The sequence below is a fragment of the Oryzias latipes genome, chromosome 6, assembly GCF_053564925.1.
Source record: "Oryzias latipes strain Hd-rR chromosome 6, Olatipes_Hd-rR_3.1".
Lineage (NCBI taxonomy): Eukaryota > Metazoa > Chordata > Actinopteri > Beloniformes > Adrianichthyidae > Oryzias > Oryzias latipes.
Window position 1 is genome coordinate 9,201,373 of NC_136242.1, and position 16,356 is coordinate 9,217,728.

The 16,356-nt window shown below is 39.8% G+C and overlaps 2 protein-coding genes across 2 annotated transcripts; one reads left to right on the plus strand and one right to left on the minus strand.

Annotated features, from left to right (window-relative positions):
• Positions 1-129: 129 nt before the first annotated feature.
• On the plus strand, positions 130-5,938 carry ric3b (RIC3 acetylcholine receptor chaperone b). Its single transcript, XM_004069446.4, has 6 exons — positions 130-394; positions 2,050-2,276; positions 2,449-2,527; positions 2,915-3,008; positions 4,471-4,598; positions 4,684-5,938. Exons 1-6 carry the CDS (start codon positions 274-276, stop codon positions 5,097-5,099), a joined length of 1,065 nt encoding a protein of 354 aa, XP_004069494.1. The 5' UTR covers positions 130-273; the 3' UTR covers positions 5,100-5,938.
• Positions 5,939-10,159: 4,221 nt separating this feature from the next.
• On the minus strand, positions 10,160-14,675 carry psma1 (proteasome 20S subunit alpha 1). The gene is made up of 10 exons (XM_004069392.2): positions 14,501-14,675; positions 13,617-13,661; positions 13,414-13,515; positions 13,073-13,176; positions 11,907-11,995; positions 11,673-11,743; positions 11,454-11,583; positions 11,225-11,304; positions 11,045-11,149; positions 10,160-10,425 (listed from the first exon to the last, which is right to left on the minus strand). The coding sequence occupies exons 1-10, from the start codon at positions 14,501-14,503 to the stop codon at positions 10,363-10,365; spliced, it is 792 nt and encodes a 263-aa protein (XP_004069440.1). The 5' UTR covers positions 14,504-14,675; the 3' UTR covers positions 10,160-10,362.
• Positions 14,676-16,356: the final 1,681 nt, after the last annotated feature.

Sequence of the window (16,356 nt, forward strand, 5' to 3'; positions counted from 1 at the left end):
TTCAAGAACACGTGTATAAGAAGGGAAACACCAAACATTAAAGCAAAGTATTCACCGTCACATTTATTCCGCCTCTGCAGGATTTATGACGGAAAACATCTATGAAACAGGGGCCCTCTGGCGCCTCCCAGCGGGGAAACGCGGTAATACCGCTCAGGTGCACTTCCGGTCCCGCTGTCAAAGAGGAAGTTCAACTGAGCTCTGTTTATTATTATTTTTTTCCAGCTCAAGCCTCTCTTGTATGGTAATTTTCGGGTAATAGCAGTGATCGAGATGACGATGTCAACGTTCCAGAAAGTGACCCTGGCGACGTGCGTTGTGCTTTGCGTCGCACTGCTGCTGCCCAAGATCCTGTTATCCAGAGGGAGGAAGGATGCTGCCGAGCGGCCGGAGGGTGCGTCACTATTCACGGTCATTCTCTGACGGTCAAAGGGCCTCCGTTCTTCATTTTCACACAGCAAGGAAGCGGTCTTCAAATGCGGGCGGTCACCTTTTTGAAATGTGCTCAGAGATCTTTACTTAAAGAAAAAATATTAGCACGTCTTTCAAGCGTCGCAGTTCTAGCAGTTATACTTTCATCCCTGCAGGGGGCGCCAAATATACCTGTGTTTATGCACAATACAAAAACGACCGAAGAAGAAGCACGGACGCAATTATGAAATCGATTTAATACGTAATAAACCATTAAGCAATCTATCTATACCAGGAGTGTCACTGAGGGCCACATCAGCATAGTGGCTGTCCTCAAAGGGCCAGATGTAACTTATGCATGTAACTAAATGTAATGAAAAATAAATGTACCTACTCCTTAATGTTAACTCATTATTTATTTATTCTAACTTTAAAGTGACAATTACAGTGGCATAGAAAACATGTGTTTACATGTTACTTTGGCATAAATCCTATTAACTTTTTCTGCTAATTAAAACCCACATAACTCCAGTAATGAAGGATCAAACTGTCCAAGTGAATAAAGACAAACAACATTAAATTGAACTATAAAGAACATGTGTCACACGTGTTACATTTTACAAAAAAGGCTGCACACAGCCGTGCATCCAACTGATGGTTTGATGACAACAATTTGTCTGCATAAACACACATAAGAGGTGCAAACATTGAATAATTACAACAGCTACACATAAATAATATGTAATCGACTAAAAAAAAAATGTTAAGAAACTAAAAACTTTTATGTTCTCCTGGGCCCACATAAAATGACTTGGCGTGCCACATTTGGCCCCCGGGCCTTGAGTTTGACACATGTGATCTATACGAAGGAGTATCAGGGCCACCGTAAAAGAAAAAACAAACAAACTTATGAGAAGAAAATCATAAACCAATGTGAAAAACTGTCAAAGTTTTTTTGGCAATAAAGTTATAAAGTTATGGGGGGGGAGTCAGAATTTTAAAAATAAAGTCGTAAAATTATTAAAAAAACATCTATATTTTTTTGCAAAAAAGTTCATATAATTATGAGAAAAGAAGTCGAAATGTTAGGACAATGAAATTTTACAAATCCGCTTCAAAAGGTTGTAATTTTATAAAATAAAAGCCATGCTTTTTCAAAAATAAAATGTTTCACCAAAGACACTATTCTGTTTATTTTCATTGCAGACAACTGAGAGAAATGTACAACTTTATATTCAGAAATTACAACTTTATTTTCAAAAAAGCCCAAGTTTTTCTGGTAAAATCACAACTTTTTAAATCATACATTAACAATTTTACTCTTGTAAAATGTTGACTTAAAAAAATGTGTATAACAATGTCTTAACATTTTTATGTTTTCCTCCTATAATGTTATCACTGTATTTTTCTAATTGTACAACTTTATTGTTCTATATTGGTTTGTTTTTCTGTCATTGTGGCCCCACTCTTGTACAAATATCATGGGAAACACTTGAATAAATATATTTTCAAAAAGTTAAACTCATTAAATAAGTATAAGAAACAGATAAATAATAGACGAGTGAATGTTTTCGCTTCAGATGATTAAATACAGATTTCTGTGTCTGTTATTCCTTTCAACCCTCCTTCCCCTTGCAGGTTCAGGTTATTTCCCACCCAGGGTTCACCCTCAGATGGCCCCAGAGGGCAGAGGTCAGAGGGCCGCGGGGTCCAGCTTCTCCAGAGCTCATAGTCCAGAGACGTCAGCCAAGACCAAGGGAGGAGGAGCAGGACCAGGAGCCGGGGGAAAGTCCAACCTGGCAGGACAGATTATTCCTGTGTACGGCTTTGGAATCTTGCTCTACATCCTCTACATTCTGTTCAAGGTAAAGTAGATGCAGCTGCCAAAAAGATGGAATGAAAAATAAAAAAAAAGCGGTGACCGTTTCTTCATAAATATACTTCTGAAAAGTGTCATCGGTTTATGATGAAAGGAGGGGGTAGAAGTAGAAATGTTTACAAACTGTATCCAAACTTTTTGTTTTGTCTTCCTGTTAGATCACGTCTAAAGGAAGCAGCAAGCCCCCAGAGAGCAAGTTCCATCCCATCCGCTCAGAGAACATGAAGAGAAAGATCAGTGAGTTTTTATAAACTTTCAGTTATTTTGATCAGAATTGATAGTTTCTATGTTTTAAAGAGCATGTAATCCAGAGCTCCTCCACATCTTCATGTCACTGCCTGCTCCTGAAATCACAGACTTGTTTAGCAGATGTTAGGTTGTTCTATGAGAACTGTTAAATGAAGGGAAAAACCCTAAATGCAGTCATTTTAATGAGCTCCAACTGAATACTTCTTATTTTCGGTCCATTAGTTTAACAGGGAATGTGATGTTGGTTCCAATAACGGGTCATAAAAGGATGAATTCATCTAACCAGAGGAAAAAAAAAACCAAACTGTTCCCTGCTGATTTCTTCTCTAACGGCTCTTGTGGCTCTTTTTCCCCCTGAACCACATGGATCTCCAGCTGACTTTGAGCTGGCCCAGCTGCAGGAGAAGCTGAGAGTGACGGAGCTGGTGATGGAGAACATCGTCTCCAGTGCCCATCACAGTCCCGACAGGTGTGTTTAGCCCTTTTGATGCGTGGTTTTATCCTACCGCAGTAAATGCTAGAAACCAGGGCTGCACGATATGAGGAAAACTCGCGACTTGCGATATTAGTGATCAATGTCGCGATGACGATTTAACTTGCGATAAATGAAAAAATAGCAAAACGAATCAAAACATACTTTTCATTTCACTACAGCAGTTTAAAAATTATCCTCCAAATGATCCTCGTCTAGATAGGAGGCAAACATCCAACATTAAAGGGCTCCATCCCATTGGTCAAATGCATAAATGCATTTATTTGATTCGTTAAATATGTCAAGCTGCCATCAGATTCTTTTAGCACATTTATGGTAACCATTTATTGCAACTTTCGCCGTCTTTTGCGATATGCGTATTGCACAGCTTGCGATTTATTGTGCAGGCCTACAATAAATATAGCTGAAAAAACTATAGATCCAAACCTGCAGCTGCTGAAACTCTGATATGTTGGATGTCCCACTCTGATCATCTTTTGATCTATTGAAAAATCTTTTAATTATAATTATGTCGCTTTTAGCCCAAATACAAAAAGCTGTCATTTTCTCAGACATAGTTTCTGCAGAGCAGCAGCAGATGGTTATTCGAGGTTTGTCTCTGAAATGTGGGCGAAACTGTTGGAACTCCACCCCCCTTTCCCTCTTTGATGCTGAGAGCTGTCTGTTTACACACTCTCCTGCTAGCTTACAGCCTCTCACGGCTCCAGTCTAACATTACATTGAAATGGTGATCAATATTGGAGCTATCCAGCCGTACAGTGCTGATCCAGAGTCCAGTTCAGACGAGGAAAACAAAGACGTACATGGATCTGTTTGTCTGCAAGTGGATGCATCAGAATGGAGCAGATATTTATATGTAACAAAAACAATCTTTTGCAAACTGCATTTTTTTTATCTTCTCCTAATTCACAATGAATAAACCCTCAGAAATTCAGTTTTGATCTTAATTTCTTTGAAAATGTCCTCTATCATGAGAAAAATGCTACAGGAACACGATAAAAACACCAAAAACACCATTTTCATTGAAATGTTTTTTTTTTACTTTATTTGCTACGTTGTGTTGAGATTTTGTTTTTCCGAAGGTCAGTTTTATCATTATTACACTTGTTTTAACCATTTGAACACTTTTTTAATAGTAAATTCTTGGTCTTAAGGAGGGATACTATATTGGGAGTTGTAATTACTTGTAAATTCTTGGTTTTAATAACCAAACATTGACATTTTTTAAATTTTTCAGTTAAAATTATTCAAATAGTTGCAAATAAATTCTTTTGTTTTTTTAATGAATGATGGATGGATGGATGGATAGAGAGAGAGAGAGAGAGAGAGAGAGAGAGAGAGAGAAAGAGAGAGATGGATGGATGGATGGATGGAAAGATGGCCATCCTCACATATAGCATAATGAAAGACCAAACCATCTTCTCTCCCTGGGCTTCAGGGTGACAGGGGTGACTCCAGACCAGGAGCAGAGTCTTCTGCAGACGCTGACAGAGATCACCCGCGTGATGCAGGAGGGTCAGCTGGTGGACGGCTTAGCCCCCGAAAAAATCCACAGCGACTGGAATGGTGCGGGAAAGCAGACGAGCAAAACAAACAAACTGTTTGCTTGAAGGGAGAAGAAATGACCTGCAGCACTAGTTTCTGTTTTCAGATCACCCTGGAGACCATCATCAGTACTGGGAACACCCCCACTGCTGCTGTCAGCACCGTTCAAATGCTGGAGCAGAGCGGGAAGCGGAGGGAGACCCCGCGCCTCGAGGCGGAGGAGGGGGGGACACAGAGGTGAGCTCAGAGATGGTTTCTACAGCAGCGGCCAGTGCAGGCGCGGTGCAAGAGAGTGATTTAACACTAAGGGAGGAGGAGAACAACCATATGGAGGAATGTGGCGATGCTGGCATCCTGGAGGAGGAGCTGGACGGAGTCCTGAAGGAGCTGGAGCTTAGTCTGAGGGTGACGTCCACGAAGGAGCAGGAAAAAACACAGGAACCCGGGAATTTGACAGACAAATCCTGCAGCTCCGTCAGGCGGAGGAATAAGAGGAGGAGGACGAAGAAACCCGCACAGTGACTTCTACATGACCTCTGACCTGCAAGTCAGTTTTAACACCGCTGTTACAGACGGCGCTGTAGCAGCGGTTTCAGGCTGTAGTCATGTTTCTGTTCGCCTGACACTAGTGTTTTATGTGTTTGAGTTTCTGAAAAATGCTTGCAGTGACAAAAAACATCAGATTTATGATGCATTTTCAAATAAATAGAATGTTTCAAGTTCAACCATTGACTGTAAATGAGAACTGGACTGAGTGACCCCTCCCCCTGGTGTTCCAAACAGGAAGTACCTGCTGATTCCAAGAAGCCAAAATCAACTAACTAGAATAGTTATTCTGACCAACAGAATAACTGCCTTTTCTTTTAACACGTTCTTGATCATTTTTTTCATGATATTTTGTCTTTATTTCAAGTTCTAAAAGGACCAATCAGACGCCTCAGTGAAACTTTGTGGTCTCACGTTTGGAAAGTTTGACAGATTTTGTGTAGCCCACTGTCAACTGGTACGGGTGTGGACTTCCGACAAGTTCACTCCTGGTTGGCGAGAGTGGTTGCCATAGAAACACTGACTTTGATTGACTCGGCCCAATCACTGTTTCCTGACGTCCTCTGGTTCCAACATGGCGGGGTGCAGATCACAAGAAAAATGGCGACTAAGTGGAGTTTATTTTGTTGGAGCGAAGTCGTGTTCTACGGATGACATCACACTGACGCCGTCCAGTTCTCCTTTACAGTAAAAGCTTCTGGAAAGGTGGCGAGTATCTCCATCTTCTAAAACATTGAACCTATCAAAGCCGATCCTTCATGCATGAAACGCTGCAATCAATGCTGTTAATAAACTACTGGAAGTGAGGTTCAGAACACGTCTTCCATGGGTTTTTTATTTGTTTTTGATCCCTGCCACACACTTCAAAACTCACCAAAATGTGCACACACACCTGTTACCCGGTGAAAAGGACATTTGAGCATCGTGGAAAACCCTACCTATAAAAAATGATGACATCACAGCGGGAAAAACCATCAAAAAAAGTAAAAAAAAAAGAATGTGGCCAGAAAACATCAAAATCCACTAACAAAACCAAAACATAGGATTTCCAAAGCCGGTTTTGAAATTATGGGTTGGCCACACGATCTACAGCTTGGCAGTTTTTGGCAATGTGTCTACCGCCACAACCAAAGTTTTGTTGACCTCTGACCCCAGGAAGAGGACATGATCTTGATTTAAAAAAAAAAAAATCCCCGTTTAGGATTTTGATCCATCGCCTCCTAACTCCTCCAGCATTGTTGGGAAGCTACTAGGTTTTAAGGTTTTGAATGGCGTTTCCGTGGTGAACTCACCAGAGGCGTTTCCCTGTTAACAACACTTTTTTTTTTGATTGTGAAACTTTAATACTCGAACCATTGGCTAAGGCTGAACAAAACGATAATCAAATTAAATCAAATCAAACTTTATTTATAAAGCACTTTTCATATAAAAATATAACACAAAGTGCTTTACATTAAAACAACAAAATATAAAAACAAGCAAGCATTAATAAATAAATAAATAAATAATAGGGCCCCCCTCCCCGTACCTAGCCCCCCACGCCTTTCACACCTCCCACTCTCTAACTGATGGGAAATGACAATGAAAAATAGGCTGTAAAACATATGCTGAGCACAAAAACATGATGCGGGAAACGCTAGTAATTGGAACCTCCCCCCCTCTGAACAGCCGCATAGAAAGCCAAATGCAGCATCACAGGCGGGGACCACTCCACCACAGCTAAGCGGTGATGCAGGTCCCCATCTAGAGCCGCAGTGGCTGAACAGCAGCCGCCCCAGAGGGAGAGGTTCCAGCTGAGGAAGCACCGGAAATAAAAATGAATAAAAATGAGAATCAAAAAGTAAACATATTGATAAAAACGATAAAACATTGAAATAAGGTAAATTAAAATAACACGTTAAAAATCAGGTTCAAGTTCATAAAACAAGATAAAATGGATAGATAAATAAATAAAATAAAAATAGAAAATACATATAGATAAATAACTGAATGAATAAATATAAGTAGTAAAATAAATAAATAAATAATTAAAATTAACTAAAAGCCAGGTTCAAAAGATTGGTCTTGAGCCTTTTCTTCAAAGCATCAATGCTCTCTGCGGCTCTCAGGTCCTCTGGCAGACTGTTCCATAAACGGGGGCCATAGTGCTGTAAAGCAGCTCTCCATAGGTTTTAGTTTTTACAGTTGGAATGGTTAACAGACCAGTGCCGGAGGATCTCTGGGTCCGCGAGGGTTCATACTTTACTAAAAGATCTGATAGATAAGAAGGCGCAAGACCGTTAAGACATTTAAAAACTGTTAAAAGTATCTTACAATCAATCCTGAAGCATATGGGGAGCCAATGCAGGAATTTCAAAATTGGGGTGATGTGAGCCCGCCTTTTGGTCTTGGTGAGAATTCGTGCAGCAGAATTTTGGAGAAGCTGAAGGTTAATATTAGTTTTTGGAAGACCAGCAAGCAGGGTGTTACAGTAATCAATTTTACTCATGATAAAAGCATGCATTAACATCTCGATATTCGCAAGAGAGAGTAGTGGGCGGACTCTAGCCAGATTTCTGAGATGATAAAAACCAGTTTTAACCACCTGTTTTATATGTGGGATAAAAGTCAGCTTAGAGTCAAAGATAACACCCAGGTTTCTGACTTAAGGAAAGTTCCTGTAGCTTCAGAAACTGTTTCTCTCTCTTGGCTTCAGGACCAATAACTAAAATTTCAGTTTTTTCCTGGTTGAGCTGCAGAAAATTATTTGCCATCCATAATTTTACATCTAAAATACAGTTAAAAAGTGCTTCTATTGGCCTTGTGTCATCAGGAGACATAGCTATGTACAGCTGGGTATCATCAGCATAGCTATGAAAACTGATGTTGTGGCTCCTGATGACACTCCCCAGGGGAAGCATGTAAATGTTAAAAAGCAAGGGGCCCAGGATGGAACCTTGAGGCACCCCACAATTAATTTCATGGACCCCAGAAAAATATGTGTCCATGCTTACCATAAAGCTTCTCTCCATGAGATACGACTCGAACCACTTGAGAACAGTCCCTGAAAGGCCAAGACTTTTAAGTCTGTTTACAAGGATCAGGTGATCAACAGTATCAAATGCTGCACTTAGATCTAACAGAACTAGTACTGAGATCTGACCTAAATCCAAGGCACACCTAAGATCATTAACAATTTTTAACAAGGCTGTCTCTGTGCTGTGGTTCGTTCTAAAGCCAGACTGGTTTATCTCAAAAATGTTGTTTTGTAAGAGAAACTCGTTTAGCTGAATAAAAACGAGTTTTTCTAAAACCTTACTTAAAAATGGCAAGTTGGACACAGGTCTGTAGTTATTAAAAACGGAAGGGTCTAAATTAGTTTTTTTGAGTAACGGTTTCACCACTGCCGTTTTAAAGGCAGCAGGAAAAATACCCGTCTGTAGAGAGGAGTTCATGATATTTAAAATCTCACTCTCAAAAGACCCATAAAATGATTTAAAAGTGATGTAGGGATGGGGTCTAAAAAACAAGTTGTTGGATTAGCTTGGGAGAAAACTCGACCAAGTATTACAGCACTTTGGTGAACCTTGTTCTGTTTAAAGTGCTTTATAAATAAAGTTGAGTTGAGTTGAGTTGAGCTTCAACCAGGTCAAAACTGTCCAGTGCTTCCTCAGGTAAAATCAAGCCAACATTTCCAATAAAAAGGCTTTTCTGTCCTTTTATGATGTTCACTCTGACAGAATCAATCTTGCTCCTGAAGTGGTCTGCAAAGTCCTCACACAATGAGGCGGAGGCTGGCATTGTGTTTTTGTTCACATTTGAGTTAATTAAAGATTCAATTGTGGTGAAGAGGACTCTGGGGTTATTTTTATTTACAGAAATGATGTTCGCAAAATATGAATTTCTGTTCTGTTTTACTGTTTGATTATATAGTTTTAGTTGGTTTTGGTATAATTGATAGTTTATTTCAAGTTTGTGTTTTCTCCAAAGTCTTTCGACAGATCTTCAACGTCTCTTCAATTGTTTAATTTCCTCATTTCTCCAAGGGTGCGTGGGTTTGATTCTTAGATTTTAGAGGAGCAACTGAGTCGAGACTGGATTTTAATTTACTGTTAAAACTTTCAACAAGTAGATCACAGGGGGCCGGTAAGACAGGTGGAGAGTTGGAGCGAACAGATGTAATAAATTTTTCGACCACTTCAGGAGTCAAGTAGCATTATAATATATACAATATGAACATAATAGGAATGTGGGCGTGGTTAACAAAAAATATTTGTTCCCACGACAATCCCAAAATTTACTTTTGTAGATTCTTCCAGTGATGAAAGTGAGGCAATGGAAAAAATCCCTGAACTTTTCTTTGAGCGATATGGCGGGTGCGGAGCGAAATTTTTGAAAAATACATGGTCTTAGATGAATTCTGGTACATTCTGGCAGCTAGTTCTTCACTTCTTAATCAAGAAACTAAGACTAATTGGAGCTTCATGATTTGTCATTCAAACCCCTAGTTTGACTTGCCATTAAGGACTTCCTGGTCCTAAAAAAGAATTTGGATAATTGCTAAAAGTAACACAATCCTACAATCTACGCTTTTCCTTAAAGCTGCAAAACATACAATTGCTAAAATATAGTAACATCAAAACCCCCAAATGGCAAAAAGAACACCAGTAACTATGATATTCTATGAAAGTACCTCATTTATTTGAACGATTTCTGCTTTAGAAATACCGTTTTCTCAAACTATAATTACATCAAAATAAGGGATCTGCTTTAAACTATCTTTCTATAACATATCTTCTCAAAATTAAATAGATCTGTTTGTCAGGAGACCAAAAACTAAAACGCTTGCTATGGTAAAATACTGACAGAGAAGTCACTATTTTTGAAAAAAAGAAGAAGTGTTTTTTCAGTAATTTCTCCATGCGGGGTGGCAGTGAAGACGGTGGGTCGTGCCTGCGGGCCTCACTATGCTGCTCACGGCTTTAATTTCCATTTACTTTTCCTAAAACATCCTTAAACCCGTGTGTTTGTATTCTAGAAAGGAGTGCACACAAAACTCAAAAAAGACAATTTATTACTTGTATGATGGTGAACTTTGACCCATACAAAAGAAACATCACATGTTGATGTCAGTAGAGACTATTGTGGAGAAACAGTGGCACATTAGGACAGCTTCCCTCTAGAGGAAATTCTCTGTGCTGCAGCAAGTCTCAGTGGGTTCGGGATGGACAGGATGCGGATGTGGGGTCGAGTTCCTGCCTCAGTGCTCCATTGGCTCATCGGGAGCGTCTCCAGCAGGAGGATCATCAGCAGGCTGGACAGCCTGGAACACAAACAGAAATGTGTTACATGGTCACCTGTGTTTGCATTGAGCTCGATTCCCTAAGCAAATGTGCTGCTTGACTGCCAAAAAGCCATTTATAAACTAGATGTTCCTGCAGCGTGTGGTGTGGGAGGAGCTACTGTGTGCAACTTCCAGCCTGGAAGCATTGACAGAATATCTCATTTACAGTGGAAGACACGGCTGATGTTGAGAGATCAGGTCGATTCCTTTTAAAGAGTGTCTGTGATCCCGTCTCCATGTTTTGGGTTCATTCAGAGACTCTTCCACCATCTAATCTGAAGGACAGACGATCTCAGCGCTTCTCTGTGACCCAGTTTGACGACTTGCTGTCTCGCTTTAGTCCGAGGGGGTACAAAATAAAAAACGTTCAGGATGAAAATGATCAGATTCTCGTCCATGTTGGTTTTGGACTGCATCTTCATCAACACCATGCAGGCTAAAGCGGAGTCCCTGATTGGCTGACGTGCTCAAAAGGCACACTGACCACTCTGAAAGTGGACGCTCCTGATGCAAGAATGGTGTTTGGTGTGAACGTAGCTTAAGATGCGTAAACAAATAGTAGATGTTGATGGTGGTGATAAGAAGTTCTCTGTTGCACCTTTCTCTGTGGCCTCTCCTCCAGTCCAACCAGGAACGGAGCAACATCATCGTCATCATAGATGGTGAACTCCATTTCTTTTCCCACAATGCCAATGGAAACATTCTGAAAGGGAGTCTCAGGTTCAGAACATGCATAAATGCTCTGTGACACTGATAAGGGGGCCTTGGGGCTGCGTACCTTGGTGGTCAGGTCCTGCTCAGCTGGAAGAGTTTCTCTGAGGGCGCGGAGGCCATGTTGGACCAGGTCGTTCAGATTACCTGACGACAGAAAAACATTCATCAGTTTCATTTCAGACTAATCTTTTCATTGAAGGATTGTTTTAAATAGGAATCATCAGAAACTACAGACGTTCTTTAGGTGTTGCATCTGAACATGCTGAAGGAGAGAACTCCAAACTCAAACCTACAGTCAGAAAACTTGTCCATGCACCTCTCCAGGTACGTGCGTGCAGACTGGGAGCGCGCTCCGATGGACATGGCTTTGCAGTCAAAGTAATTTGCTGATGGACAGGTCTGGAAGATGTGAGGTCCCATGTCCTGAGTCAGAAAAGAAAAAACGGTTAGCTTTAGGTTTTTTTTTGTCTGAATGTAGAGAGAAATAAGATTAAAACCATGAGCGTACTCACATCATAGCCAGCAATGAGGAGTCCCACTCCGTAGGGCCTCCTTCCATACCTCTGTGTTGGGATTTGGGTTTCTGTAAACTCAGTCAAGGATCACTGCTGCCGTTTCCATTTCTGGAAGCAATCTAACAGAAAAGACCCAACTCCTGGTTGTCCAACTTAGTTTTACAAACTCAGCTTTTTCTTGTTTCTTGTAACGTAGCTCCTTGAACAGGAGAGTGTATTTTTAGAGGATACTGCTGCCGATTAAAGACACGAGGCGGGATGTGGGGAGAGGCCTGTCGAAGACAAATCTGGAGTCCAAGCACTCCTGACGCATGAAGTTACTGCAAGACAGAAAAGGTTTTGGTCTTCAGACAAAAGGCCGTTCTCAGGTTCGTGCTCAGCACTTGACTGTAGATGCTGCTAATGATGAGGCCAACAGCAAACATTCAGCTGCTTCTTCATCGTTACAGAACAGAGCTCCATACTGCAACGTTTGTTTGTTTCCGGATTCTGTAGTCCGGGCAGAGAATGAGAGCTGCCTGTTGGTTGTTTCTCATTATTAGAGAGGAGAAAAGTGAACTGGGCTCTCATCGGCTCTACAGGCAGTTTCCTGATTGGTTTTTCTGCTAGTCCTGTAAAAACACTGTCACAGTCATCAAGTCCACTAAACGTGAATGCATCAACTAGTTTCTCCAAGCTCTGTTCAAGACATCCGATCTTTAATACTTGAACTATTTTTAAGATGTTAGTCTGCAGATTTGGTGACTGCCTTAATGCATTTATCAAAACATAGGACTGTATCCATGACTACACCCATGTTTCTGGCCTAGTTGGTGGTTTTTAGATGAATAGATTGAAGCTCTATATGACATCAAACCACTTCTCTTTAGCCCCAAACACAACAAAAAGTGTCTATTCATCATTTTCCAAATATGTGTTTCTGCAGCTCATCGCTTCTCCAGTGGATGGATCAAACGCAGAGAACACTGTTCACCAATCCAGGAGCGTAGCTTTAACTTTCATTTTAAATACGACAAAATGTAAAAATGGATGCACTTAAAATGCGTGCAGGCAATGCGCATCTTGGCTGCAGTTTTTGTGCTGGTTGCAAGTAAATACATGCGAATAACATCAGCCAAGGCAATAACCTCAGTTTTGTGTTTGTTCAGCTGAAGTAATTGAGGCACATCCAGTCTTTCATATATTAAATACTTTTACCAAGAGCTTGTAGAGGGCCTTGCTCTCCTGTGATTTCTATATCTGTTTGTCATCTGTGTAACGCCATAAATTAACCAATGTTAGTGTTTAGATGTACAGTTGACACCCATGAAAAGTGACATTTCTCCCCAAACACAAGAAGTTTAACACAAGAAAACATGGAAAAAATGTTCAGGTCCATGGAAGTCGCTGCAACTCACCAGAGCAGCCGAGCGTCCGCCGTCAGTCCAGCAATGGAGATGCCAATGTGGTTATCAACATGAAGGATCTTCTTCTGGTGGGCAGCCAGCTCAGACTGGGCTCTCTGCAGACCAAAAAGGCACAACAGTAATGTGTGGTGTGTTACAGATCTTTAACGACATGTTTTAATTAATAAGAAAGACAGGAAAGTGCCGGCTAGTATGAATATTAATGGGTGTAACCAAACACTGTCATGGAGGTTAAGGCTCAAATAACACTAAAGGAGAGTTGAGCACGTGAAAAGAGCCGTTTCAGCGTAATGGAGGCTGGCAGCAGTTCTAGTCGTGTTGAGTGACGTTACCTTAAGTGCAACCAGGACCGCGTGAGTTCTGGACTTCAGTCCGACGGTTGCAGAACCTTGTTTCACAGCCTCCATGGCATATTCGATCTGATGAATGCGGCCCTGCGTTTGCACCGACAAACCAAACAGTCAAACTACACACAGCCGGACAAAACCAACACACAAACAACAACACACGCTCCAGTAAGTAAAGGGCAGCTTACCTGAGGACTCCATACCGTTACGTCGTTGTCGTACTGATTGCGGAACTAGGAGGGAACACAAACGCGCGTTATGATAATAACACAGCATCCTTCTCATGATCTACAGCCAGGCTTACATAGTTGTCCTGCATTAGTACGGTTAGTGTTCTCGTCTCTAGACTCCAAACCAACTGCACCGTGTTCGCGGTCAGAACGTCTCATAAGGATTGGAAGGACGCGTTTCAATTACTACAGACTGAATAATTAATCAACCTGTTCGTGTCATCCTCAAGAAAAACGATTGAATCCAGCAGTGGATGCAGCAAACCAGCTAGCTACCTGCTGCTTCTACTAATTTAGTTCGGTTCTTATTATCTGTAATAAAATCAAATGATTTAATATGAATATCATCATCATGATACGTGAAATGATCCCAATGGCTGTAACTCCATAACTGACGGACTACGTTGTGTTTTTAAATCTAGAAGAAAGCGAAGAGCTGAAGAAAAACGAAAGTGAAGACATGACTGGACTCCCGATGCTAACTTTTAGCTAGCTGTTAGGATTAGCTTGTTCGCAACAAGGTATTCCAAAAATATTACATTTCTAATCTGCTATTTGCAATGTTTTCTCACTATTAAACCTGTTTTACTTTAACAGTTTAAAGTACTTAACTAACTTCTATTGTTTAGAGTGAGCTAATACTTAAAGCTAATGTTAGCGGCTGTTTTGCTTACTCACAGTGCAGACCAACTTAGCTAAGCTAACTTTAGCATGGAAATATTTTAACAATTTCTTGAGGCTTAAAAAGTAACAGTTTAGGATCGAATGCGTTTTCTTACATTCCTAGAAACGTTTTCTGGTACCGAACGGAGGATTTGTCGTTAAATTTCCCTCACACTTACCATCTCTGCTAAAGTCTCGCTTCCTCCGCCTGCGCCGGGATCTCGATTTAGTTTCCTGGGTTCCTCGGCAGACGGCAGGGAAAAGCAGCAGAAAGCCGATTTCAAACGATCGATGATTTCAATGATCGATGCCTTTGAAGAGCCGAACAGAACCAGCAGAGCTATAGAATAGAGCAGAATAAAATAGAATAGAATAGAATAGAATAGAATAGAATAGAATAGGATTAAAACACAAACAAACAGACTCGTGGTTTAAATGTCAACATAATAAACAAAACACAAGTAATACGTCAGAATTAAAATACTAGTTAGACAATTCTTCTAAACTTTAAAAATATAAAAAAACGTTACTAACCTAATGGCGTCCATACCAGTTAATAGACTAATTAAAAACCATATTATTTAAAATATTGTGTAAGATGCTTAATACTTGGGCAAGACACTGAACCCCCACTGAAATACTTAATATTAATAATTCTTTTCCTTATTTTTTCCCTTTTTTTTCCTTTTAAACATTTTTTGGGGTACAAAAACCATCACTTTAAAAACAATAAACAATAATTTCACAAGAAACAAATTCTATAAAAGTCTTTATGGTCAAATAGTATCTAAAGAGTAAATGTTTTTCTATCAATTTTGATGTTTAATATTTTTAAAACAAGCATGTCTAGTTGTGCAACAGTACTAGGTTAAGCGTGAAACATGCATGTCTTTACCAAAGGAAAAGAAAATCCAAATGTCACTGCACATGCTTCAAACCAAAGATTGATTTCGGCATCTTATTCTGCAATGGTGGTATTTCATAATTTACTATCTGGACCACATGGTTGAGATGTGATTGTGCTAAAGACACTGATTTAATGACAGTTGTATCTGGACATGAAGAAAACTGTTAGTAGTTTTATTGTTCTAAAACTTTAATCAACTAAAACAAAGATAAAAAACAGTGCAGCAAACCTGCAAAAATCTGCAAATAAATAATAAAGTTTTGCATGATTTTATATTGTTTTCAGTCTGAATATTTCACCCTCTGGTGATTTTGTAGGAAGTTTGTGTTCAATTACTTAACGAGCTTTCAGAGCAGACAGGTTAAATTCACATCATTTCCACATCATCCCTGTAGTCTATTTATTTATTTGAAAGCTGATCTCTGAGGTGACCCCTGAAGGGATGTGCTGACAGGCGAACAACAGCAGCAGCATTTGTCATATTTGTGTTATAGTCACCGTTTACCCCGCTGCGGTTTCTTTACACATGAATTTGAAGAAGGAAAGCCGAGAAATGGAGAAAGAGGTTGCATCAACATTTCTTGGTAAAAAGAATCCTAAATAAAGAGTATTGAAGCAAAACAAAACAAAACAATGTTATTAATTCCAACGTCAGGGTTGACTGTTTCTTCATTCAAGTTTGTATTGTGGTAACAACTTTTTGGGGGGATTAATTTATTGATTTTATCTTCTAACATGCAGATACAATTCCAGCAAGGAAATACTGTTTAAATAATAAAAAATAAATAAATAAATAAATAAAAACATTAAATGACATCATAACAATAAAAACGAAAGAATGAAAATATTTCTAACAAAATGTGGGCATGAGTTTATTAAAGCCCACCCCTTTTCCATTTTCCTGCTGTCTTTACACTTCCATTGTAAATAAGTATTTTCCTAAAGTAACAAATAATGGAGGAATTTCTCAAGTGCGTTCATGCAGTTTGTTGAAAGAAACTATAATCCTTTAGCACATTTAGATTTGTGCAAAAACAAATCTGTGTTTGGATAGGCTAAAAAACACAGTTACATCTTAAGGAGTAAGAATTACTCTGAGGATAAAAAAAATTCTACATTACTTAAGTT

Bases quoted from the DNA above. Each gene is read 5' to 3' on its own strand.
- psma1 (XM_004069392.2), bottom strand. The intron at 11,744-11,906 runs GTATCCTCTAAA...CTGAGTTTACAG, and splicing joins CGTGTCTTTAATCGGCAGCA to AAACCCAAATCCCAACACAG. The intron at 11,584-11,672 runs GTGAGTACGCTC...TTTCTGACTCAG, and splicing joins TCCTCATTGCTGGCTATGAT to GACATGGGACCTCACATCTT.
- ric3b (XM_004069446.4), top strand. From the start codon at position 274: ATGACGATGTCAACGTTCCAGAAAGTGACCCTGGCGACGTGCGTTGTG. The intron at 395-2,049 runs GTGCGTCACTAT...TTCCCCTTGCAG, and splicing joins TGCTGCCGAGCGGCCGGAGG to GTTCAGGTTATTTCCCACCC. The intron at 3,009-4,470 runs GTGTGTTTAGCC...CCTGGGCTTCAG, and splicing joins GCCCATCACAGTCCCGACAG to GGTGACAGGGGTGACTCCAG.